The 23,572-nt window shown below is 47.3% G+C and overlaps 1 protein-coding gene and 1 long non-coding RNA gene across 7 annotated transcripts; one reads left to right on the forward strand and one right to left on the reverse strand.

Annotated features, from left to right (window-relative positions):
- Positions 1-9,384: 9,384 nt before the first annotated feature.
- Positions 9,385-12,384, reverse strand: LOC146761723 (uncharacterized). The gene is made up of 2 exons (XR_014942479.1): positions 11,724-12,384; positions 9,385-9,492 (listed from the first exon to the last, which is right to left on the reverse strand). It is a non-coding gene; the product is annotated as an uncharacterized LOC146761723 (long non-coding RNA).
- Positions 12,385-12,507: 123 nt separating this feature from the next.
- On the forward strand, positions 12,508-22,302 carry TP53INP1 (tumor protein p53 inducible nuclear protein 1). Of its 6 annotated transcripts, none has more exons than XM_015855945.2 (5): positions 12,508-12,595; positions 14,264-14,547; positions 14,977-15,328; positions 16,699-16,732; positions 18,782-22,302. In XM_015855945.2, the coding sequence occupies exons 2-5, from the start codon at positions 14,436-14,438 to the stop codon at positions 18,797-18,799; spliced, it is 516 nt and encodes a 171-aa protein (XP_015711431.1). In that variant the 5' UTR covers positions 12,508-12,595; positions 14,264-14,435; the 3' UTR covers positions 18,800-22,302. The 6 variants fall into 6 exon arrangements, with proteins under 6 accessions (XP_015711431.1, XP_015711432.1, XP_015711429.1 ...); XM_015855946.2 differs by having other exon boundaries at positions 14,980-15,328; XM_015855943.3 differs by lacking the exon at positions 16,699-16,732 and having other exon boundaries at positions 12,508-13,283.
- The last annotated feature ends 1,270 nt before the right edge of the window (positions 22,303-23,572 follow it).

Consider the following 23,572-nt stretch of genomic DNA (forward strand, 5'->3'; position numbering starts at 1 on the left):
CTGCACTCAGCAGGAATTGCTGCCCACCTGGTGTTCTCAAACCTGCAGTTTTACTTGAGGTCCCGTTTTACTCCCATAGGTGGATCTCTCAATGAACTTTAAATATGCCATCGAGCATGTTGATGGATGTTAACTAGCTCTCAGTTATTTGTGATTCAGGCTGCAGAGCTGTGAGTGGAGCAGTGGGTATTCAGGTCATGCAACTTCTGTTGCACGATACCTTTCGATACCTATCTTTTCTTAGGATAGTCTCTTATCTCTTTTTACCCAGTGGAGCAAAACAGGACTTTTGCAGAGAGTAACTCAGAATAAGGACATAGTATCAGCACACACATCATTCTAATTAACCTCAGACTCTCCTAATTGCTGGTTACAAATCCTCTCTGACCAAGAACCTCTCCATTGCAGTAGCACATTCACTGAGCACACAGGCAGAAGCAGAACTTGGAGCCAAGTTTTCAAGGGCTTAGCACATAGCTGCCCAGCTTCCACTTTGCCATCAAACTGAGAAGGCACTGCTATTTATCTAAGGCATTCCTTTGAAAACCCAGCTCCCTGTGGGGACAATGCAGTCTCTTCAGAATTTTGGCTCTGGTTTTTCAAGAGCCACCCTGAAAACTCAAGATTGTCATGAGAGATGACTTATCTGTCTGCCCTTGCGCAGAAGCGCAGGCCTACGCAAACACAACTTGGTTCCATGTTGTTGCCTGGGGTGATATCAGATGCAAATACAGGGAGTATTTGAATGGAATTCACAAAGTGTAAGCTTTTAAGATAAAGCAGAGCCAAGTCCTGCTGCTGCTGCTTTGGATGCAAATGTATTTGTAATGAACTCTGGTTTTGTACGTGTCCCTTATCTTGCACCTGTTATCATCTTTGTTGTAAAAAGCTTACAGGTAAGCTTGCCAAATGATACGCCCCATCTGTGCTACCTGGATAAACACTGTTAGCAAGAAACATGCAAACTGAAAAGCCACAGGTTCTTGACAGACAGGTACCAGTGCTGTTTCTCCAGCTAGCAAGGACAAGGTCTTTGTGTTCCTTCAACAAGTTGCCAGCCTTTTCTTGTTTGAAATTCTTGTGAAGTTATTGGGAGGGAGATGAGAAAGAGGAGCGTGCAAGCTGCTTTTTGGCATGCAGATGAAGTCAGTCACAAACAAAAGAAGGATTTCAGTGGAATCTACACAGTGAATGCTTTTTAGCCGGTTCTAAGATAGAGCTGTGTTGGAGGCAGATGTGTGTGTTGTGAATGCTACTCTTGTTTAGATCTTGCAACCTGAACTAGCATTTGGATGGAGGGAAGGTGAATAATGGAAAACGGCATCACTGGGGCCTGTTCCTAAGAAGACTGGAAAGAAATGACCCAGCAGATATGGCGTAGTGAAAGTCCTAAGGCTTTCCAGTATAGAAACAACAGTGGGGGAGAACAGCTTGTTCTGGGAGTTTATCATGTTCCACTGAGACCTCTACGTTTTCCTGTGTGGCTTCATTTTAGGAACTTGTGTGAGAGAGAACTACTGAATAACTAATGCACAAGGCTGGTCACTTGGGTTTTAAAGGCCTATCACTAAGTTCCCGTGGGTGACATTTGTACTCTCAGATGGTCACCCCTTAGAGAGGCTGACACTCTGGTCCCTGGAGCAAGCCATCTTAACTTAGTGCTCGAGTCCCAAGGCCTTTTGGATGTAGAGAACACATCACTACTGCGTATTAGCAGGGACATGGGGAGGTATGAGACATGTCCCACCAAGGAAACATCCCTGGGCCTGTTGCCACCTTTGCTACCTGAGGCAAAAAGGATGAGACCAACAGCTCTTGGTGTGCCTGGGTACGAACCGCTCCCTGCTCTGCCATTCATTGCCTGCCCCGCGCTCCCTGTGCAGGCATGCTGCTGCTTGTTGCTTTTGTGTTAGAGCAAGGCAGAGGGTAAACTTGGCATGGTGAGCACCCTGTCCTAGACCTCCGGTCATGAGGGAGTTCACCTATTGCCATTTTCCAAAACAAAAGACTCTAACAGGGCATGTGTTCCTATTGCTGCCTACCACATCGGGTCTGTTTGTATAAGAACTAGGAAGGGCACCGCAGGCTGTCACTGAAGGTAACCCATAAGCTGATTGCTCTGGCAGAGGCCTCGGTGATGGCAACTTGGCCCTTGGATACCTTGCAACAGACACTCCTGTTGTTTAAAAAAACAGTGGCCTGAAGAGATCCCTCTCCATTATGGCCAAGGAACTTTAACCAGGCTCCAAACTCTTGCAGGGCTGAGCGTGCTGCCCAGCAGCTGAGCAAAACATTGCAGGTTTGCTGGCAGTGATACAGCATCCATCCCAAGCAGCCTTGCTTCCTCCAATGTTCTTGTACAGCTTGTACAAGGACTTGGAGCAAACTTTCCATTCAGAACAGGCATTCCGGGGTGCTGCAGGCCACCTTGTCACTGGGCAGTGTGCCAGTCTCTGGGGAGGAGATAATGCTTTGGGACACTCACACGTAACAAAGATCCAGCAGCAACATGTCCAAAAGCTACAGGTCTGCAAGGACACAGAGTTGTATTCATTCCACATTAACCTTTGGTCTCCAGCTCCCAGTGGCTCATGATAAGAAACTGGGCTCTCCTTCCTTATCCCAGCCCGCTGTGGCACATACCGGGCTGTCCCCATTTAAGCAGGCCATGCAGTCAGTGGCTTGCAGGAGAATGCCTCAAACCCTGCTGGTTCCTCACTGAAAAGATAGTGCCTGCTGAGTATTACTGATAGCCACAGTTCTTTTCCTACCACAAGCGTCTTATACAGCACAGTCTGGGGACAAGGACCGTTTATGGCTGAACAAGGAAAAGAAATCCCGGGAGCCTCAGAAACCTTTACAGAGGTGAGCAAACAGCACTTCAACTCTGTGTACCTTTTGTGTTTTGAAACAAAAGCCTGAAAAGCCCAATGGCAATGAAGTTTTTGTTTATATATACATGCATGAATAATGAAAGCCTTGCTTCGCTGACTGGGCTTCCTGGCAGAGCTGAGACACCACAAGCCTTCTCCTTTACTCCTATGCCTTTTCCTTTGAAAAACTACTTCTCCCCCACACCATGATACCTACAGGTTGGTCCCAGCGTCCTCGGACACCTGCATCCCAAGGCCACATGTAGCCACTCCAAGCTGTGGGTGCTCAGTCCCTTTGCTGACCCTGTTGCTGGGGTGTGACCTGGATGTAAGCAGGGCCCAGCTTGGCCCACAGGCTGTTAGTGCAACACAGCTGCCTTCCAAAGTCTAACTCCACATTGGTTACCTCTCACAACGCAAGCACAGCCCCATTGTTGTCAGCTCACGTGGCTGCCAAGAGATGTGTTTCTGCTGCAAGGAGTGGGAAGTGTGAGCACTGAGAGATGCAAAAGAATGCAAGGCTGCCAACCCTACTTGAAATATCCTCGAAGGACAGAACAGTTTCATACACTCCAAACCACCGGGGACCACTGTAGGCATGGAACTGCAGAGTATAGCATGGAGGTGCGGGTGTAGGTCCTGGGACACTAGGTTTCCTGGGGTTGGTCCCTGAGGTGATAAGAGATGCTGTTGTGCAGGAGATGCTACAGCTGGCACCAGAAATAGCACCTTGAGTACTTCAATGCTTTTCCTGACAAATTCTTGGGCACTTCCAGCTCCTCAGAACAGCATGCAGGGCCTGACTTCTCAATTAGCATCCTCACTGGCATAGAGATGGCACGCTTATCTCAACCAGGATCTGTCCCTCCAAGCTCTGCTTGGCCAAACATCTGTCAGATCCAAGGATTAAAGGAGAGGGGACTCATCTGGACAGAACCTGGGAGGGTCGTCTGCAGAGGGTTCCAGGACACGCACATGGGAATCTGCAATGGGAGGCAGAAACGTTCTCAACCTACTGAGCCCCTTACCACCCAACCGTAACTGGTCAAGTACAGCAAGTACAGCAGTTGCTGGGAAAAGGATGCCTAGTTACTGCCCTGCTTTCCACTCCCTCCCCCCAACACCCAACCACCTTTTTTAATTTTCCTTTCCTGGTGCTATTGGATCCTAAAGCATTTCTAAAACTCCTTTCAGAAACTGACTACCCAAATCCACAAACAGACCAGAGTTCAATTCCGAGCATTATAAATGGTCACGCTAATTAAATGCAGCTAAAATACTGAAAAGAGACGCGGAGAAGACAGAATTAATGACAAAACACCCTCAGAGAGCATAGGAGGAGAAAAAGTACCGATGTAGAAAGGTGATTTATGGCGATTCTCTGGTTGCTGAAACAGATGAATTATTGAGAACCTTACAGCAGAAAGGAGCTTTAGGTTGGAAGATTGATGACTAAAAACCATGGGGAAGTAATCCTTTCTGCATCAGTATGGCAAAGCTCAGTCCTGGGAGGCAGGTCACCATAGGTCAAGGCCTGAAGTGGAAACCCTGAGCTGGAGAACTGCTCTGATCAGCTCCTGCCCCCACGCTGCCTTCTCTCCACTCCCTCATTAACAAAAGGAAGCTGGACATTTCGGTGGTGTGATTTCTCTCAGCTGCACAGTTTGGCTCCTAACCAAAAGCCTCGGCCCTATGCAAAGATAAAGTAAGTTACTCTTGTTTTGTCCTGAAGTTAGCAAGTTATTAAATGTAGATGTTACTTCATTTTGGCATATGTGAGATTAGGGAGTCATTTTCTCATCTTTTATTCTATGTAGCTCAATGTAATCATTTAATACAACAACACTGAGAAGGATCCAGTTTAGGGAACTCATACACAACTGTGTGTCCTTCCCTCAGTAACTGCATTACAAATAAACCAGAGAGAAACTCCTGTACCACTGTTATGCAGTAAGTAATAATCCAGCCTCACCAGCAATTCCACTGCAACAGAGAATGGCAACCTGTGGAAAGTATATAAGCATTCTGATTTTCAAAACTTTTCTTTTGGATGAATGGACTCGTGCATTAGAATGATCACACTGTTCTGTTTGGACAATTATATGATCATATGACCATCACTGGATGTAACTGGGCATAGCTGTCTCACTATAAAATTGCCATTTTCTTTATTTCAGGAGGTTTCAGGCAATGGTTATTGCAATTGGATGGCAATTCAAGAACTGATCTCTATCAGACGCCAATGGTGAGTCACATCATCAGCAAAACATGGCAAGTGTGGTGGCACAATGTCACATAACAGCAAGGCACTCTCTTGTTCTAATGCTTTAATGACAACCCTCTGAATTAGACCAAGTTTTCAGAAAGTGCTTGTTATTCACACACAATTACTTGGGTTGCAGAAATGGTCCAGGAGGATAAAGCTAATAAAATAAGCAGCTGGTTAGAACAAACTTCTTCATTTCATTTTACTGTGTGAAGAACAGTATAGTTTTCTCACACAAGAAAGGCACTGCTGTTGTCTGGAAAGGTTCCATGTGGCCTTGCAGCTTTCACATTGCTCCCACCAAAGTTGTCAGTCAGCAGTTTGCTGCACTTTCACTACTGTAGACTTGAACATCTCTCTGCATTTCACAGATAGGCTTCATTTGAAAAGCAATGTGTAGTTGTAAACCACTAGTCATTAACCAGGCATCAGTTAGCTGCAAAATATTAATCATTAATCCGGTACTGTTACATGCCAGGTTTGCACCTTCATTTGTTTTTTCTTCATTGGAACGTAATGTCTTGCAAATGAAATATAAGATCAAGGGCTGGAACACCTCTACTGTGAAAACAAGCTGAAGGGGCTGGGCTTGTTTAGCCTGGAAAAGAGAAGGCTGCAGGGAGACCTCGTTGTGGCCTTCCAGTATTTAAGGGGAGCTTATAGAAAGGAGGGAAATCAACTTTTTACATGGGTAGACAGTGATAGGACAAGAGGAAATGGTTTAAAGCTAAAGGAAGGGAGATTTAGATTAGATGTCAGGGGAAAGTTTTTACTGAGAGAGTAGTGAGGTGCTGGAACACATTGCCCAGAGAGGCTGAGGATTCCCCATCCCTGGAGGTTTCAAGACCAGGTTGGATGGGGCCCTGAGCAATCTCATCTAGTACTTGACCTAATGGTTGGCAACCCTGCCTGCAGCAGGGGTTTTGGAACTCAATCATCCCTTCAACCCAAACCATTCTATGATGTTATGATCAACTCTGTGTTTCTTCTGTTCCAAAGATGCACTTAAGAAGCCATCCGTTGTGCTTCCTTGCATCTGGGAACTCAGCAAACCTGCACAGTTTGGTCCTGCCTGCTAGCCCTGCCTACATACGCACAGCATGGCAATTACAGCAGGAGGAATTCTGAAATAATTGCGTGTTTGAAGCATGAGGTTCATCTCTGACCAGACCTCAGACTGTGCTTTCCACAACATTAAAGTTGCTGAAGGACTCTTACATAAGCCTAATTGACACAATTAAAAGAATGATTCCTTACAGATGTGTGTTGCTTTAGCAACCTGGGGCGAGGGGAGCGAAAGTGTTCTCCATATTTAGGAAAATAATATTAATCATAATAGGTAGAAGCCCTTTATCCATTTTATAAGACTCTTGCTCTGAAGCCAACTGTCTTACCGTGTTGCAACAAGAATCACTCTACCGGAGCTGTAATAATTTGACGTTGAGCTAAAAGTCTCTTGGTAAATAACCAAAATTACATGGAGACAGAAGTGTATTCACATCGGTGTCTAAATCTCCCAGGATGCAGGCAGGAGGATTAGCTGTTCAAGGCTTTGATTCTGCTGCCATAGGAACATGGGGTGAAGAAAAACACCAGTGGTGTCTGTAGAATCAGGATGAGGCCTGAACTGCTGTGCTCAGTCAAGCTTTGTCTTTCCTCAAGGTCCACCTGCCCGGTCAGATCACTGTGAGCAGGTTTAAATCCACCTGCAGCTTCTTTGTTTTAGAGGGACTCCAAGCAGCTCCGTGGATATGCATGGTAATATGGCAGCAAGAGTCCTACCTCCCTCCCCCACAGCAAGCCAGAGCTGGAAGGGATGCTTTATAGACTGGATCTATGTGCTTTTATTTCTAACTCTGCTTTGCTTGTACCAGTAAAACTGCAATATTTATCCAAACACAGAAACCTCTGAAATGTAAAAGGGACAACGAATTACCTGACATACAACATGTGACTTGCTTTAATGAAATCTTTTGATGTAAGGCCAACGATAGGTATTTTAATCAGTATGAGCATTGCTTCAAATTTTATTATTTTAACTAATGCTATTCTAAACTCAGTCCTGACATCCTTGCAACTTAAACACAGTCATGTTGAGTTGCTGCGGAGTACAAGAAAAGCCTGAAATCAGTGCTGACTGGGACTGAACAATTTGATTTCCATTTCCAAGGTGAACATGCAAGTGAATAGCGTGGCTCAACAAGCACTTCTGAAAACCCTTGTTTATGGATGATGATGGAACATCCAGATGAAAAGGGATCTCGGGAAGCCATCTCTACCATCCCACTCTTTAGGGATAGATTCATTTTCTCTCTTCATTCCTGACTAAATTTTCTCTGATCACTTCTTAAAAAGATTTACAATCCCCAGGCAATCTGACTTAATGCATCACTTATCTTCAGAAAGCTTCTCCTAATGTCTAACCAAAGTATTTATGCTGAAATTTAATGTCTTATTATTTTTTAATCTCTTAGTGTTTGAAGACTCCTATCTTCATCAGATTTGCCTTCACTGCAGCAAGCACCTCCTTTCCTCACTCTTCCCTTTAAGTTGTGTTTTTCCAGAGCTCTGATGGCACACATTGCTCTCCCATGTCCCTGATCAGTGTTCACAGAATCACAGAATCACCAAGGTTGGAAAAGACCTAAAAGATCATCCAGTCCAACTGTTCACCTATTACCAATAGTTCCCACTAAACCATGTCCCTCAACACAACATCCAGTCTTTCCTTGAACACCCCCAGGTTCGGTGACTCCAGCCCCTCCCTGTGCAGTCCATTCCAGTGCCTGACCACCCTTTCTGAGAAGTATTATTTCCTAATGTCCAGCCTCAATCTCCCCTGCCGTAGCTTGAAACCATTCCCTCTAGTCCTATCACTAATGACACAAGAGAAGAGGCCGACCCCCAGCTCACCACAACCTCCCTTCAGGAAGTTATAGAGAGCAATGAGGTCTCCCCTGAGCCTCCTCTTTTCCAGGCTGAACATTCCCAGCTCCTTCAGCTGCTCCTCATAAGACTTCTGCTCCAGACCCCTCACCAGCTTTGTAGCCCTGCTCTGAACAAGTTCCAGGGCCTCAATGTCTTTCTTGCAGTGAGGGGCCCAAAACTGGACACAGTACTCGAGGTGTGGCCTCACCAGTGCTGAGCACAGGGGGAGTACCTCTCCTGAGCACGGTGCCCCAAGCCAGACTTGTGGAGCTCCAGCTGAGTTTTGCCAAGACTGTGTAAAGTGGAAGAATTACTTCATGTACTTTATAGCCTCTCTTTTATAGCCTCATCTCAGTATGAAGTTTGCTTTTTTTGTAACCTCCAGAACGCTTCTGCAGGGCGGCTCCCTACTCTTTGCTCCTCAGTCTGTTTTTGCAGTTGACCAAACAGAAAACTTTGCATTTCTTATTTTTTTAATAGCATCTTATTTTTTTGCACTAACAGTTAGTGTGCACTTAATTAATGTGTGTTGTGGTTTAACCCAGCAGGTGGCTGGACACCGCACAGTTGTTTGCTCATTCCCTTCATTCTGAGTGGGATGGGGAAGAGAACTGGGCGGAAAAAAAAAAAAAAGTGGAAAGTTGAGATCAAACTATTTACTAAGATAGGGAAAAGGAAAAGGACAATAGTTATGACTCTCTCTCTCTATGTATATGTATGAATGTATATAACAAGAAACACATAAGCAATTGCTCACTACCTGTCAGCTGTTGCCTAACTTGCCCCCTGAGCAGTGGAAGATGGAGGCCTTGGCTCTGTATAACACTGTGTAGCAGCAACTATAAACACTGGTGTGTTATCAGCATTGTTTACATCCTAGAACTAAACCCAGCATCATTCCACACGCTCTCCAGAAAACAATTCCATCCCAGCTGCCATTAAGACAATGTGGCATTGCTCATTTGAATAGCAAACTCATATTTCTTCCAATTTACTTCCATATCTTTTAAGCTTTCCCATACCGGTTTGTGTTGGGATCTATAAACCTTCAGCTTTACTCTAATTATAGCTCCAGAGCCCAGGTACAACGTGTTCATGTTCAGGCTGCACGTGGCCTCTGTGCTGACCCTGTTCCAGGTGCAGTGGTGTGATTACAGCTGTCTGACCTGTTGCACCATTGGAGGCTCAGCTCGTCCTGGTAATAGCACAGTTATATTTACTGTCCTTGCAGCTCTGGCAATTACATCTCATTACACCACTTTAATTATTCAAACGCTGACATTAGGCTGATGAGAAAATGCAAAGAGAAAAAAAGAATTCTTTCAATTTAAATGTCTTTTATTTAGCTCTTCTCTTGAGCTGTGTTTTCTTACAACACGTTCCTCATTCTGTCACAACCACAGTCACGATGTTTTTCCAAAATCCCTGGAATAATAATAATAATAATGCTAATAATTCTTCATAGGATCATTGATGTTGGAAAAGAAGTCTAAGATCATCTGGTCCAAACATCAGCCCACCCCCACCATGCCCAGTAGCCACATCCCTCAGTGCCACATCTCCACGTCTCCTGAACACCCTCAGCTCCCTGGGCATCCTGTTCCAATGCTCACCACTCTTTTTGAGGATATATTTTTCCTAATGTCCGACCTGAACCTGCCCTTTCTCCACAGCATAGAAAGATGCATCTTCACACACCCTGGAAGAATAATCCAGGAGCAGTTTGGCTTCACGTCACCACGGAGCCTTTCTGACAACTCACAGTTACTGGAGAAGCTCTTGGAGAGCCTACAGCACAAAGGGTTAAGTGCACAAGGCCTCTTGCATCACCCCTTGGTGCCTGGCTGGCTACCCAACCACATCCTACCTACCAGGAACTCAGGCAGAGTCACACAGCCTGCCCAAAGCCCCAAAGCAACTAAACCCGGAGCACAGGTCTCTTGCTGTAGCAGCTGGACAAGGCTGTCTCACTGGCACGTTTCATTGAGAACTTTGCTAGCACCTAGGGAGCTATCTTGATTTGCGTGGAAGTTGTACCTCCCTGTGCAAGCTGGCTTTTCCAGCCAGGAAGGGCACGAGGCAGGATCTGTCTCTTGCTGAGAGGCTTCATTAGCCTCGATCCTGCAGACCCTGAGATCTCATTGGTTTGTTGTTGTGCATAACCAGTTTTAAACTGTGATCTGAAAAGAGCCCTTCAGTTGCATGTAACAGCAGATTGGCAGTTGCACTGACTCAGTATATACAGGATTCCTGCACCTGGCTCCTATGAGATGCTGTCTAGCGCATCGAGACCTCCCAAGGCCTGTATTCATTCAGTAGAGCTCTGCTGGCACAGGGTGCTGGCATGCACCATGTGTGTCCTAAGCAAGCAAGGGGTGCACAGAGCCCAAAAGACATTTGATCTGCTCTCGGAAGTATTTGGCACATTTTTTATCTCCTGGGGCCACTGTGAGTAATGGGGAGAAACTCTGGGCTCAGAACTTGCAAGAAACACCCACGGCTGAAAAGAATTACAGCGCAGAATCAAATGCTTTGTGCACTGCAAAGAGTAGGAGCTCCTAATGAGGTAATGATAACACACCATTGGATGGAGTCTTGCTGTTGAAATCCAAGGACATTTTAGAATGACCAGATTTGTATTTCTTGGTGCTAAGCTGATGTTGCTAATTCTTTTGTTACTCATCGCCACAAGACAAAGATAGTGCTTTCTATTTTAAGAAGCCCATGAATCAGTGGGAAAGCCAAAAGGAAACAAGTGGATCCCTGCTAAGGCCAGAACTGCCTCAGAGATGGTTAGTGCGTGTCTGCAGACTCCATGGCTGTGCAAAACAATTCAGAGAAGGGTTTAAGCATGGCTGGCCCCACAACAAAACATGCTGTGAGGAGCAGTTTAAGGGGGAAGCTCTGCAAGCTTCTAATATTTCATCACCATCTGTCATTCCCACGTGATTTAAAACATGGATGTGCTACCAACAGAGAGACCTACTTCTCCCTTCACCAAGCATTAAGTGACAGTCATTACAAAGATAAATCCAGCGCAGAAAGTAAATCACGGAACAAAGGTGCGTTCCTCCTAAGCTCAGCCTGCAGTGGGTGCAGAATAACTGATTGAGCAGCAGCTTCCCCAGCATTGAGTGTTGCTCAAGAGCACTGGCCGGCATGTGGGACACCAACTATTGTAACACAGCCATTGAAATAAAGAACAACTGGAAGGGTTAATAACCACGGTAATATCCTATCCAGCACTGGGTTTTTGTTTTGATGGAGGCAAGGAAAAGAGCTCAAAGCACAGCTAAAGCTCACCGTTATTTCTTAACGTGGCGGGGATTTACAGTGGCTTCCTGCCAAGGAACATTTGAATAACACCTGGTTTTGCTCTTCGACAATATGAATTGAAGGGATTGCAGCTTGACAGTCCCTCAAGGAAAACAAGCTTTCCTCTGTCTATCCAAGGACCGTTTGGGAGAGGGCTGGCAGGGCTGGTGTTTTCAGACCATGATTCCTCCCCGGAAAACCAAACCTTGGAAGCAGATGTGTAAGGAAAGAAGAATGGCTGGGAGGTTCCTCTGCAGATACATTGGGCTCATGCTGTGTACAAGTGATTGATGTTCATGCAAATCTCTTGGAGTGATAGTTTGCAAGGGATTTGTATTTACCTCTTTCTGGAGGAGGAAGAAGGAGCTGGGGCACCCCCTGTGCCTGCTGCTGGTGTGGCAGCAAAACTAACAGGGGAGTGCTGCCCAGTCACCTCCTGCCTTTATGATACACGGAGTGCCGGGGCATGGTGGAAGCATGAGCAGGTCATTGTGCCAGAGAGCACTGCTGTTGTTTTTTGCCTGCAACGCAAATACAAATGTCAGTTCCCTTAAGGAAATCCTTTGTGCCCGGATAGTCCCGGAGCACAGGGACTGCTGTTCCCAGACCTCAGCGCTGCGGGGCTACAATGGCAGCAATGGCTGGGACAACCAAGGAGGGCCGCTGTGTCTCCACTTTACTCTCAGCTCCTCTCTAGGCTTGTCTCAGGTACAACCCAAGGGCTCGACCGTGCCAGAAAAATACCTCTTGCTAATGATCAATGCTTAATTTAATGTAACAGTCACTGTAAGCAGGGATGGCTTGGGTTGCTGACCCAGTGTGACCCAGACATGGTGGTTTTCACCCCTCAAAGCGCTTTGTGTGGCCTCAGTGAACATGTCCCAACACAGCCTAACGCTGAGACACACACATCCCACAGGGCATTCATTCTACACACGTCACCTTTGGCCCCAGCTGCCTTTGGCCCCACAGAGCCATTTCACTCCTGTGGCCGCTAACACTGACATTAACTCACACTGCCCATGTACGAACCGCAAACCCACCCGCACGGAGCCCGCCCCCCCGTCACGTGCGTTAGCGACAGCCGCCGGCGGTGCCGATTGGCGGCGGGGCGGGGCGGCCGTCAGCTGTGCGACGGTACAACAACAAAGGGCGGCGCGGGGCGCGGAGCTGAGCGGCTGCGGCGCTGGGAGCGGGGCGGGACGGGACGGAGGTGAGTACGGGGCAGCGGGGTCCCGGCCGCTTCTCAGCGCCGCTTCTCGGCACCGAGCGCCTCCCGCGTGCCCGTCCCCGCCGCACCCGGAAGGGCGGCCGGGGAGACCGGGTCGCCGCCGCTTTGTCCCCGCCGGGTGGGCGCTGCGGCCCGGAGCAGCCCCGCGGCGTCCCGTGCGTTGCGCTCCCACCGGGCGGTGGGGTCGGTGGGGCTGGTGGGGTCGGGCAGCGCCGCGCAGCGCCCGTATCCCGGCCGGGAGCGCCTGGAGCCGCCTGGCGGCAGCGGGAACAACCAACCCGGCTATAGCGGCGGCGCTGCCGGCCGGGGCTGCTCTGTCCTACGGCTCTTTCTTATCTTTTCTTTCCTTTTCGTCGCGTTCGGTTCTTTCCTCCAGCCCGTCCCTCATTCCCGGCCGTTGGCTGCGCGCTGGGCGGGGCACCGCTCGTTGAGCCGCCCTCAGCCGACCGCGTCGGCCCCGTGTCCCGCTGCGTGCGTGGAAAGATGGGCGAGGAAAAGGAGCTGGGCGTGTGAGCTGACAGCCGGCAAAGCGTGTGCCCAGCAAGGACAGCGGCGTCCTGGCTCGTATCGGAAATTGTATGGCCAGCGGGAGCAAAGGGATGAGCGTCCTGCTCTGCTCGGCCATGGAATGGCCGCGCTTTGGGCTCCTCGGTACAAAGTAGTCACCGAGGTGCGGCAGTGTGTCCAGGGCAGCAGAGCTGTGAGGGTCTGGAGCACAAGGTTATGGAGAGCAGCTGAGGGAGATGGGGTTGCTCAGCATGGAGAAGAGGAGGCTCAGGGGACACCTTAGTGCTCTATACAGCTGCATGAATGGAGGTTGTGGTAACGGGGGGTGCTGGCCTCTTCTCTCAGGTAACAATGAGGGAATAACTAGAGGGAATGGCATTACACTGCACTGGGATTGTTGAGGTTGGGTGAATCTCAGGAGGAGCAGTGAGGTGCTGGCACAGGCAACCTCATATCAGCATGAAAACTTGGCATGTTCAAAGGCTCTTTGCTAAAAAACCAGCTAAAGTCGGTGCAGCTTCAGGTGTTACCTTGAATCTTCCTTGGAGTGGAGAAAACAGCACATTGAGATTGGAAGCCAGTGTGGTCTGAGAGCAGTGGGTGAGGGGTATGCAGGCCTTGATAAAGGATGCAGCTTGTAAGCAGTGCTGTTGGCTGGTGCTGTCTCCTGTGGTGTCTGTCCCATTCTGAATGGGGACACTTGTGCCTCTGCCATGCATCTCATTTTCCTTAGTTAATTATTTAAGCAGGTATTTATCTGTAAGAATTCCAACGAGCTGAAGTAAGTCAAATATTGTTCTGGTGAGATGAGATGAGCTTATGGTTCAGTCCCTGAATGTTTCTCGCTTGTAGCTGTTACTTATTCAGCTGGTTTCAGTTCCTTGGGTTGTACAAGGATATTCAAGGGCTGTCTGCATGCTAGTGTGGGGACAGCTGGATGCTCAGCTCTCAGCAGCAATGGGATGCCCTCATCCCAACCTCTACATGCACGGCTGGCTGTTGTTACACCTAGATCTAGGGAAGTATGCTAAGAAGTAAACGTTGCTATAATTAAAACAAATTATCACTGCTCATTCCTTGGAGTCAGTGAGGGCAGAGTACTGCTGCTGTGTTGCTAAGAACCCTGTCTCTGTTTCTTTGCAGGTTTAACACAAGCTGTTTACCAGCCATGACTCTGCGTGTCCTGTACCGAAGCTAATAAAGCATCTGTGCACTTTAATCTGAAGTCTATGCCACCCTGCTAGAACAGCGTGAGCTGTGCCTTGAACCTTGGATATCAAGATCTACCAGCCAAAGTCTCATTCCTGCCTTAGTAATGTTCCAGAGGTTAAATAACATGTTCATGGGAGAGATTGATGGCTTGTCCAGCCAAGAGCCAGAGTTCAGTGAGAAAGAAGATGACGAGTGGATTCTGGTTGATTTCATAGGTAAGGTGCCTGTCAGACTGAGCTCTAGCCTGTCCTGGTTGTGTTTCCGTGTGAAGAAACCATACAGTCAGCAGGATGGAAGTGCAGGGTGTCTTCTGAACACGTGCAGCAAAACATATTATGTAAACTGGTGAGAAGAACTACGTCAGGTTTATAAGCCTGCCATGAGCTTCAGCAGAACCACTTGTACAGATAAAGTGTGTTTGCCTTATTACACAGTTGTATCGCTCTGCTGATAACGGCTGCTTTACGTGTCTAACCTGCGTTGTCAGGGAACTCCCTTTTCTCCTCCCCTTGGCTCGTAAAAACTTGTGTACATACTGATAGGGGTTTGTTTCTGTTTTTGTTTCATATCCTGTTCCTGGCGATGACCTTGCTGTGTTTGTCCTGCAATTGCTGATGTCGATGGCTTCCCCTGACCACCTGCAGCAGACACTTGCACTAACTGCACCACGGAGCAAGATGACATCGCTGAAACATCACCTGCGGGCAGCTCCCCTGTCTTCACCTGCCTGCCATCCCCCTTGGAGCACTTGCCTGAGCCTGGAGAGTCGTGCTTCATCCAGTTTGAGTCGTGTCCCATGGAGGAGAGCTGGTTCATCACCCCTCCGCCGTGTTTCACTGCAGGTGGGCTGACTGCCATCAAAGTGGAAACCAGCCCCATGGAGAACCTCCTCATTGAGCACCCCAGCATGTCTGTTTATGCTGTCCACAACGCCTGCCACAGCCTCAGCGACGCTGGATGTGGAGATGAGGAATTCTGCAGCCCGGGCAGTCCCAGGTACCTTTGCTTTTTGCCAAGCAAGTGCTGCTTGTCTGCTGCTAAATATATCTGGTTTCTACTTGATCAGTATAGACACTTAATACTGAATTTTCCAGCTTATTTCAGAGCAAGTGAATAACATGAATACTACACAGGTTGGGTAGGGTGATCAGGGCTGCCTGCCTAGAAAGATGTTACAAGAGATGACTGCGCTAGGAGGAAATTAGCTGTGCTGTTCTGACACTGAGGGGTATTTATGGAGCAGTGGTTCCTTCATAGAGCACACTCAAGGTCCATTGAAACTGGTGGCAGTTGCTGCATAGCTGATTGCAGGTGCTGAAATAACAAAACTTACATCCCACAAGGTGAGAACTTGCACTGCAAACTTATACCAAGGTGAGAAGTTGTGCTGTTCTAGCCTTGAGTTCTAACACTCTTGCCATGTAAGATGACTCTAGATGTGCTTTCTAGGTGCACTACTTCCTTGCTGTGAAGTGCCCAGTGTACGCATCTAGTCCATATACCATGTGTATATGCATACAAATATCTTCGTTGCTGTCACTCCACATTTGCCTGTGTTCCATTAATTGGAATTAATGGGATGTTTTTGGGTATCCTGGTTGATGGCAAAGCGACTTGCATTATAGAAAGCTTTGTATAGGGAAACAGCACAAGCTGCTATAGGTAGATGCCCAGTGACTTTGGGTCAGGTACTTATCACGTTTAAACTGCTCATTTCAAGGAAGTGAATGACTGAGATGATGCACATTGCTGTGTTTTGAGCATAGCACTGATACCAGATACCAGTACGCATACAGAATGTGGGATTCCTTGTGATTATCTGGGAGGGCAGCTTATGGTGTCAAGCACTGAGGGCCTAACTGAACTAAAGGGGAAGCTGCGTGCACACAGAACCTTCTAAAACTTGGGTTAGGAGGGCAATCATATGTTCTTAGATCTGGCCTAGTAAAGAAAAGACCAGCTTTAATAAGGCATCTCCAGTGGATAGGAACACCTGAAGTCAGATACTGGCTTCTCTGGTGGCTTCTTTGCAAGAGGTAATGATATAAATTTGGGAGAAGAATCTTGTGTTATGTGATGCAGTGGAGTTAAGCACCTTGGTCATGTTGAAGATCTCAGCTTTAGTTTCCCTAACTGGCATATGATTAAGTTTCCACGTGCTGTCTTCTCATTTGTTACCTTATTGGAGGATCTAGGCTGCTGTATAAAACCAGACTATTTGGGGTGGCAGAACTGGGGGTTGATTTCAAGTGTAAAGCTGAGGTAAATCGCAAACTGGGAAAATCAATGGTGCTGAAAGCACAGTGAGCTTTGAAAGCTGTCTTTAAGTCCCCAGTGATTTAATGGTTGGCCATTTAATGTTGTAGGGCCAAGAAAAGCTGCTTAAGGCACACTGGCACAGTAAGTACTGCTGTTTTGGGATAGTGCTTCTTGTTTGATCAGTCTGCTAGCAACACTGCTTCCTCTAGAGCCTCATATGCCAAAACAATACTCATTTTTAGGACTAACCTTTGTGCCGAATAATGTCAATCGATCAAGCCTAACTACATCTGCTTTAACAAGCCGAAATGCTAAGTGCAAAAAAATGAATTTAAAATATTAATTGGTGTGGGGTCTGAATCCTATAGCATCTCTTGTGAGCTCTGGCTGTGTTGTAACTGTAGTAGCAGTGCTTTATAGCGATACAGGTGCTGGGCACACAGAGTGTCTGGAGCAGCAGGCTGGCTTTACATATAGCCCATCTAAAAAGATGCCTTTGACCCTGTGGTTCAGGGTCATCAGCCCAGTTCTCCCAGTGCCTGGGGCTCATTAGGGCCTGGCTAACAAGGCAGCCACTCAGATACCCCAAAATACTGAATTTTTGCTTAGGAAGTCTTCATTTGTTCCTTCTAAATTCCTGTCATAAACTTCCCCTGTGTTCATTCAGTTGTATTTTTTTCCCCATCATAAGTCCTAACACTTGGGATTAGCAGTTAATGCACTTCTTTAGCTAATGACAAAAGTGTGTATAGGAGAAACACATTCAAATAACACACTGTGGTGTGGCTTCCTAACTCCTTAAGGCTTTCTCTTTGTTTGGAGTTCCAGCTCCAGCATTGTTGAACCTATGAAGGGGCCACCAGATATGGGAAATGGTAGCCCAGTGTTTGCATGCACTCTGGTATAAACTGAGAGAAGAAAATGAGCATGTCATGTATTGCTATTCTATAGGCTTCAGCGCAGTTGCTTCAGGTTAATTAGGAGCTTAAAAAGCTAGTGGGTTACATGGATTTTGATATGTAGAAGAAAAAAGGAGAGAGGAGGGGAGAAGTCCCATTCTGACCGAGTATATCTATCCTTCTATATGGAGTGGAGGCAGGTAGAGGAGCTCAGCTCTGTGACAGTCACCTCCTAGAGGAGGCTGAGAAGGCATAAGCATGGTCATGGCAGTCTGTGCTTACTACAGGCTCTCCAGGAGCCCATGGAGATAAATTCAGGTTAATCCTTCCCCCCAAAAATCCCACATAGAGGCATGCTATTGCTAAAAGACAGATTGATGAAGGGATTTCTTGCTCATGCTTAAGCAAACTCCTGGCCTCCCAGACACCTCTCTGGGTATCACTGAGTTGCTCACTGGTAGGTGGGGAAGTGAGAAGGCTGGTAATGCTGGTGCCTCTGGTCTCACACCAGCTGTGTCTCTCTGACTTGGATCTTGCTTCTTTCACTTTGAAAACCACCAAGTTATTTTTATATTGACTCTTGAAGTTTCAGGAAACTTCAGTGATTGTTCAGTGCAGTAGGGAAGTCCTCTCTCAGTCCATCAGTCCCTGCTTGTGTAGGCTGCTGCTTTGTTTCTCAGTAGTGCATGATGCAAAGGTTTGCCAAAACTGCTGACTCTCCACTCATGAAATCAAGGGGACTGTTTGGAGAATGAGCCTTTTGAGTTGTTTCCAGCGTGTGTCGCAACTTGCCTGTCTTTCCCACTCCTGTGCATGAACGTTCAATTTACTCGTATGGCTCACAATGCAAATGTACCCTTCCATGAGTGTGCTTCTGTTTCCAGTCCAAACGACCAGTGTTCAAGGTGATTTTCTTTAAACCAGACTTTGTCTAGAGGATAAATTTAAGTCTTCTAAAGCTGGATTGGTGACGCACATTGCCTTGTATTTCTGATCTGTGCTGTATCGTGGGGTTAGGGAAGTGGAGTGGGAAAATAAGGGCACAGTGGCATAATACACCAGAAGCCTCAAAGCTGTTGTGTTGCCTTGATAGTAAAAGCAAGCTGGCAGTGCTGCTTACTGATGTGATCTTCTTAAACTGGCTTGGCCTAACATCAGCCCAGATCTTTACCCAGTACAATCATTGTGCCCCTTCTTGAGATGCTGGATGTTGCTCATGTTATGTGCCCTCCATAGCTCGCGTCTGCCACACCTAACTCAAACAATCTGAATGTGCTTGTTTTGTTTCTAGACTGGAGGCCCGAAATGAACCAGGACAGCGCGTTCATTGCTTCGTTGCAGCTCTTCCTACTCGTTCAAGCTTTCTGGAAAAAAACAAGAGCTTTCGTCCTACCCACTGGGTGAAAGAACACAGTGAAAGACACTATCTCAACAGAAATGGTCTCCGTCGCCAAAACCTCACCAGGGATTGCCACTCTCGGCACATCAAGCACAACGGACTGTTTGTTCACCAGCCTTGCCAGCGTCAGTTCAATTACTGATGGCTCTGGTGGTTTTAATCTATGATCTCATTGTTTCTTAGGTTGCTCATGTTTTCATGCGTAGGTAAGCGTGGTCAGCCTGCAGCTGATCGTTGATCCCTCAGACACAATCACAACTAGTGCTGCATTCGTTTGAAGTGACACATCTCCAAGAATCTTGCTGCAAGTCTAAATTACCTTAAATATCAGTGTCTTAGAAGCCTGTCAGTACAGTAGCTCATGTGCTGACCTATCTACTATGTCTAGATAGGTTCATAGATAGTCTCTTAAAGAAGCTTAACTGAGGTAGAAAATCAGTTGCGTCTTTGCATTAATCAAAGTGGAGTTTGAAAATTCGAAGTTAGCCATATGCTTTAATGACAAGTACTTGACAGCTTGTGTATCTGTCCGCATTGGGCGTATATGATTAAGTTCTAACAAGGAAATACTGTAGCTGCCAGTGAATATTACATAGCTATGCTGAACTGTTACAAGGACGACTAATCTGAATTGGCGAGTACCTACCTGTGTTTGCATGGAGTCTGTGTAGTTGTGTTAGGTACTTAAGATGAGTATCAGAAAAGGGTTAAACGTCCCTTTGGTGTTCCTGCAGTATCTATGGCACTGGTGTTACAAATGAAGTACCTCACAGTGGAGTGAAAGGAAGAGTGGACCTACGGGTTAAGTACAGATGCATAACCCAGAGAGCTGATCTGTTCTACCTGGTACAGTTTGAGTTCTCTTCCCTTTCTAACTCTTTTTATTGTTGAAGATCAATTTTATTCCTAAATCCTAATCTATTCCATTTGTTCTGCAGTCTAGTTACAAAAAAAATGGTGGATCAACTGTTGTTCTAATCCCACTGGTAGCTGACTGCTGTTCAGAGAAGTCAGGCTGATGCTCAGCTATTTCTGAGCTGCTGATTGCTGTCAGATTGTCTTGTTTACAGGCTGAGAGTTGCTCAAAAATAGCTGGAAGGAGGACTTTTATCAGAAGCTCTTCTAACTCACTCTGTCTTACCTGTCCTCCCACTCAATCAAGTCTGAGATAAATTGTGACTGGAAATGAAGGGCAGTGTGTGGCAAGGAGAAGAGCATTCTGAGACAGTCTTAAACTAAATACAGGCAATGGGATGTAAAATTTTGAGGCACCTCAGCAGTAGTGTTGTTGTGTTTTGGTTTTTTTGGGTTTTTTTCTAAGTCAACAGGGGGCAGGAAGACTGGATATCAATTAGATGGGCCACCAGGGAAGAAAAGCCATTCAAAACTAACAGATACTTAAGAATACTTAAGTATACGCTCTTAAGAACACTCTGCAAGATATGTTGGAAGTAGGTGGGCACTTCAAGGCAAAAAATAGCTTACTAATAGATTGTGCATTGCATTGAAGCTACATGGCATGCTGAACACTGATAGGTAACCTAGGAGGTGTATTAAATCTCTTTGAAGGGGAGAGGGAGCAGAAATTCTCACAAGATGGGGGAGAATAAGTAATTTTACCTCCTCCCTGTCGGTGCCCAAATGTTGTGTGGTTTTTGTCTCCCTGTGCTGGGTGCTTAGGGCATTACAGTGTTAATGTCGCATTCAGTCATGTCTTCCAGTGGTCCTTAGGCATAAGGACTTATACAGGGAGCATTGGAAATGGGGTGATATCAGTGTGAATTGTCCCAGACCTGCATCATTTGTGTTCTAAATCCATCCAAATGCTTCAGATTTCCTCAGAAGCCCAACAATTTGAATTAGTATTGATGTAGTTAGAGCATCATGTAGTGCATGGTGTAGTTACTGCTCATAGAGCAGCTGGAATTGTTGGGAACATACCTAGTGTGCAGAAAACAGCATTTATTTCAGTCTTCATTTCTCTCTTCAGTTCTGCTGCTTCCCTGGGATTAATTAGGGTCGTTGCGAAGGGATGTTGGCAGGTACATGCACATGTAAGAGCAAGTGGTGCTTTCCTGGATACGCTGGTCTTTAAAACATGTGGACTTCATGTGAACTGGGAAAGAGAACAAAGTTGATCACATCGTGAGCCTCAGAAATAGCAGTGAGAGTGTGAACTACTCCTTGAAGCCTTATATACCCGTGTCCATACAAAACTTTTGTGGTCCAAGTACTTTGGCTTATCCCCAAGTAGCTGTAGTTTCTCCAGCCTTGCATCTGTACGTATCTGCATCTGGCATCAACCTGTACTTGCCTCAGATGATCTACCTTTACCACTCCAACTCTGTGTCCAGCTTAAACTTCCTTCTCCTCACTGCCACCTTCCTAGCTCAGGAAAATTCTCTGCTTTCCTGTATTATTATTTTTTCTTGATATATCAAGTAACTACTTTCCTTCAGCTTTAATTTTCTTAAAGTTCAATGAAGGAAGATGATGTCTCCACCTCCCTGTGTTGAAAGGAGCGACTAATCCTTTGAATCTCAACAGGGAGATGGAGTTGAGAGTATAAAGGCTCCCAGGCGTTAGAATGAGAGCCTTGGTCTGTTCTTCTTAGCAGGCAAGTAAATGCAACTTTAGACTGCTCCTAGAGTTGGGAGAAACCGAGCTCTTTTTTTATACTACATTACTAGATGACTTTCTGGTGATGAACGCCTATATCTTTCAGGATATAAACTGTTTTGTTGCACAAAGCTGTGCTTCTCAACCTGTAATATTGGAACCCGTAGCATTGTGTGAGATAGTACCGCATCAATGGCTTTTTGTTCATTTGTTTGAAGTATTTATGTTGGTTTAGCCCCGTTTTATGCCTGGAGCTGTTGGGCGATTAGGTTTGTTTTTTGGTTCCTTGTTTTTCCTAGTGAGCTGTGTGGCTTTTTATATGGTTTTTGAGTTGTATTCAGATGTGTGTTTTTACTTGTCCGAGTGGAGGCCTCGCGCTGTCTCATACTGGTTGATACTCATGAATTTTTGAAGCGGTATTTTCATATTCTATCGGTCAACAGCCGCGTTTTAAACTGTGCCTTCTAGGTGTAACTTTACACAGCAAACTTGAAGATACAAAAGGGACATTTCAGATAGGATTAATACTGTGTATCAGTCTATGCATATACGGCAGCTTCTTTCCAGAGCCACTTTGAATTTGTAGCAGTCTTTTTGATATGGAAGAATGTCTCGCTCTTATTTTTACTAGTCTAACACAAGCCGAAAGCTGACAAAATACAGCACCTTGCCAAAAAGTAGCATTGCTTCACGGTGTGTATTTACTGAAGTGGTCTTCTGTATTTTGTTTCCATGGTGCGTTACGCGCACTGTGGGGAGACGTGAACTCAATAAATGGCCTATTAAAAGTGTCAGCCTTCTGTCCTGTCTGTTCAATCTGAAATGGATGGGTGTCGCATTGGGGTGTGCTTGACTTTTCTAATTAGGGCCCAGAGAAGGCCTTCCCGTGAACCATTGTTTCTCAACTCAACTTCTTCTCAAGAAGCATTTGAGCAATGATCTCAAACAAGATTTGGTCACAGAATGACACGGGTTGGAAGGGACCTCAAGGATCATGTAGTTCCAACCCCCCTGCCTGGCAGGGCCACCAAACATACACATTTACTAGATCAGGTTGCCCAGGGCCCCGTCCAACCTGGTCTTGAACACCTCCAAGGACGGGGCATCCACAACCTCCCTGGGCAGCCTGTTCCAGGGCCTAACCACTCTCCTAGTGAAGAACTTCCCCCTAACATCCCTTCCCTCAAGATTTGGTCTTTGAGTGGTCCTGTGTGAAGCCAGGTCTCGATGATCTTTGTGGGACCCTTCCAACTTGAGTATGTTATGATTCCATTACTCCTATAATGGCAGACCATCTTTGTGAATGACTTGGCTGTTGGAGCAGAATACCCGTGCACAGCCTTTCTAATACGGGAAAGCAGCTTTCGGTCTGATTTATTCAGGTAACAAGGAGAGGCCGTTCTCCCAGTTGGATGCACTTCTTGCTGCTTCAGACGTGTGGAGCGGCGGGACATAGAGGCGGTGCCCGGCGGTTGGCTCCTTCCCCTCAGCACCGCCGAGTCCGTGGCGCCCGGAGCAGCGGCTGCGTTTGGCCGCGCTGTGGAGCCGCGCTGACAGGAGGAGCGGCCCGGCCCCGCCTTGGTGCTGCGGCGGGAGCGGCGCGCGGCGCGTGTTTACATTCCGCCGCCGCCGCACGTTGTGGCCGCGATGCGCGCTGCCATTGGCGGGATGGAGGCGGCGGCTCCGCCCCGGGGCCGGGCCTCGCCGGGAGCGCGGCGTGCGCGGAGCGTGGGGCCGGTACAGCGGGTGTCTGCGGGAGCGGGGCGGCGGGCAGGGACGGTGATGCGGGGCCATGGGTACGTGCGTGGGGACGGGGATGGCGGGACGGGCGGGGACGGCGGAGCGGCCATTCCTGCCTGTACTACCGCGGGTCGCCTTCACGGGGGAAACCGAGGCGGGCAGAGCCGGGGTCGGGCGGGCGGCGGCGACTGCAGGGTGCCCGCAGGATGCCCGCAGGGTGCTCGTAGGGTTCCCTCAGGGCTCCCTCCTGATGCCCGCCGGGCCGGGGTGGGCGCCGCGGCCGAGGGGCGGCGCTGGGGCAGCGGGGCGGGGGAGCTGTCTGCC

The sequence above is a fragment of the Coturnix japonica genome, chromosome 2 (genome assembly GCF_054131305.1).
Source record: "Coturnix japonica strain WE chromosome 2, WE-NBRP24, whole genome shotgun sequence".
In the NCBI taxonomy this organism is placed as follows: domain Eukaryota; kingdom Metazoa; phylum Chordata; class Aves; order Galliformes; family Phasianidae; genus Coturnix; species Coturnix japonica.

Coding starts and splice junctions, on each gene's coding strand:
- TP53INP1 (XM_015855943.3), top strand. CDS start 14,436: ATGTTCCAGAGGTTAAATAACATGTTCATGGGAGAGATTGATGGCTTG. Junction 14,548..14,976: donor GATTCTGGTTGATTTCATAG/GTAAGGTGCCTG, acceptor GACCACCTGCAG/CAGACACTTGCACTAACTGC. Junction 15,329..18,781: donor TGCAGCCCGGGCAGTCCCAG/GTACCTTTGCTT, acceptor TTTTGTTTCTAG/ACTGGAGGCCCGAAATGAAC.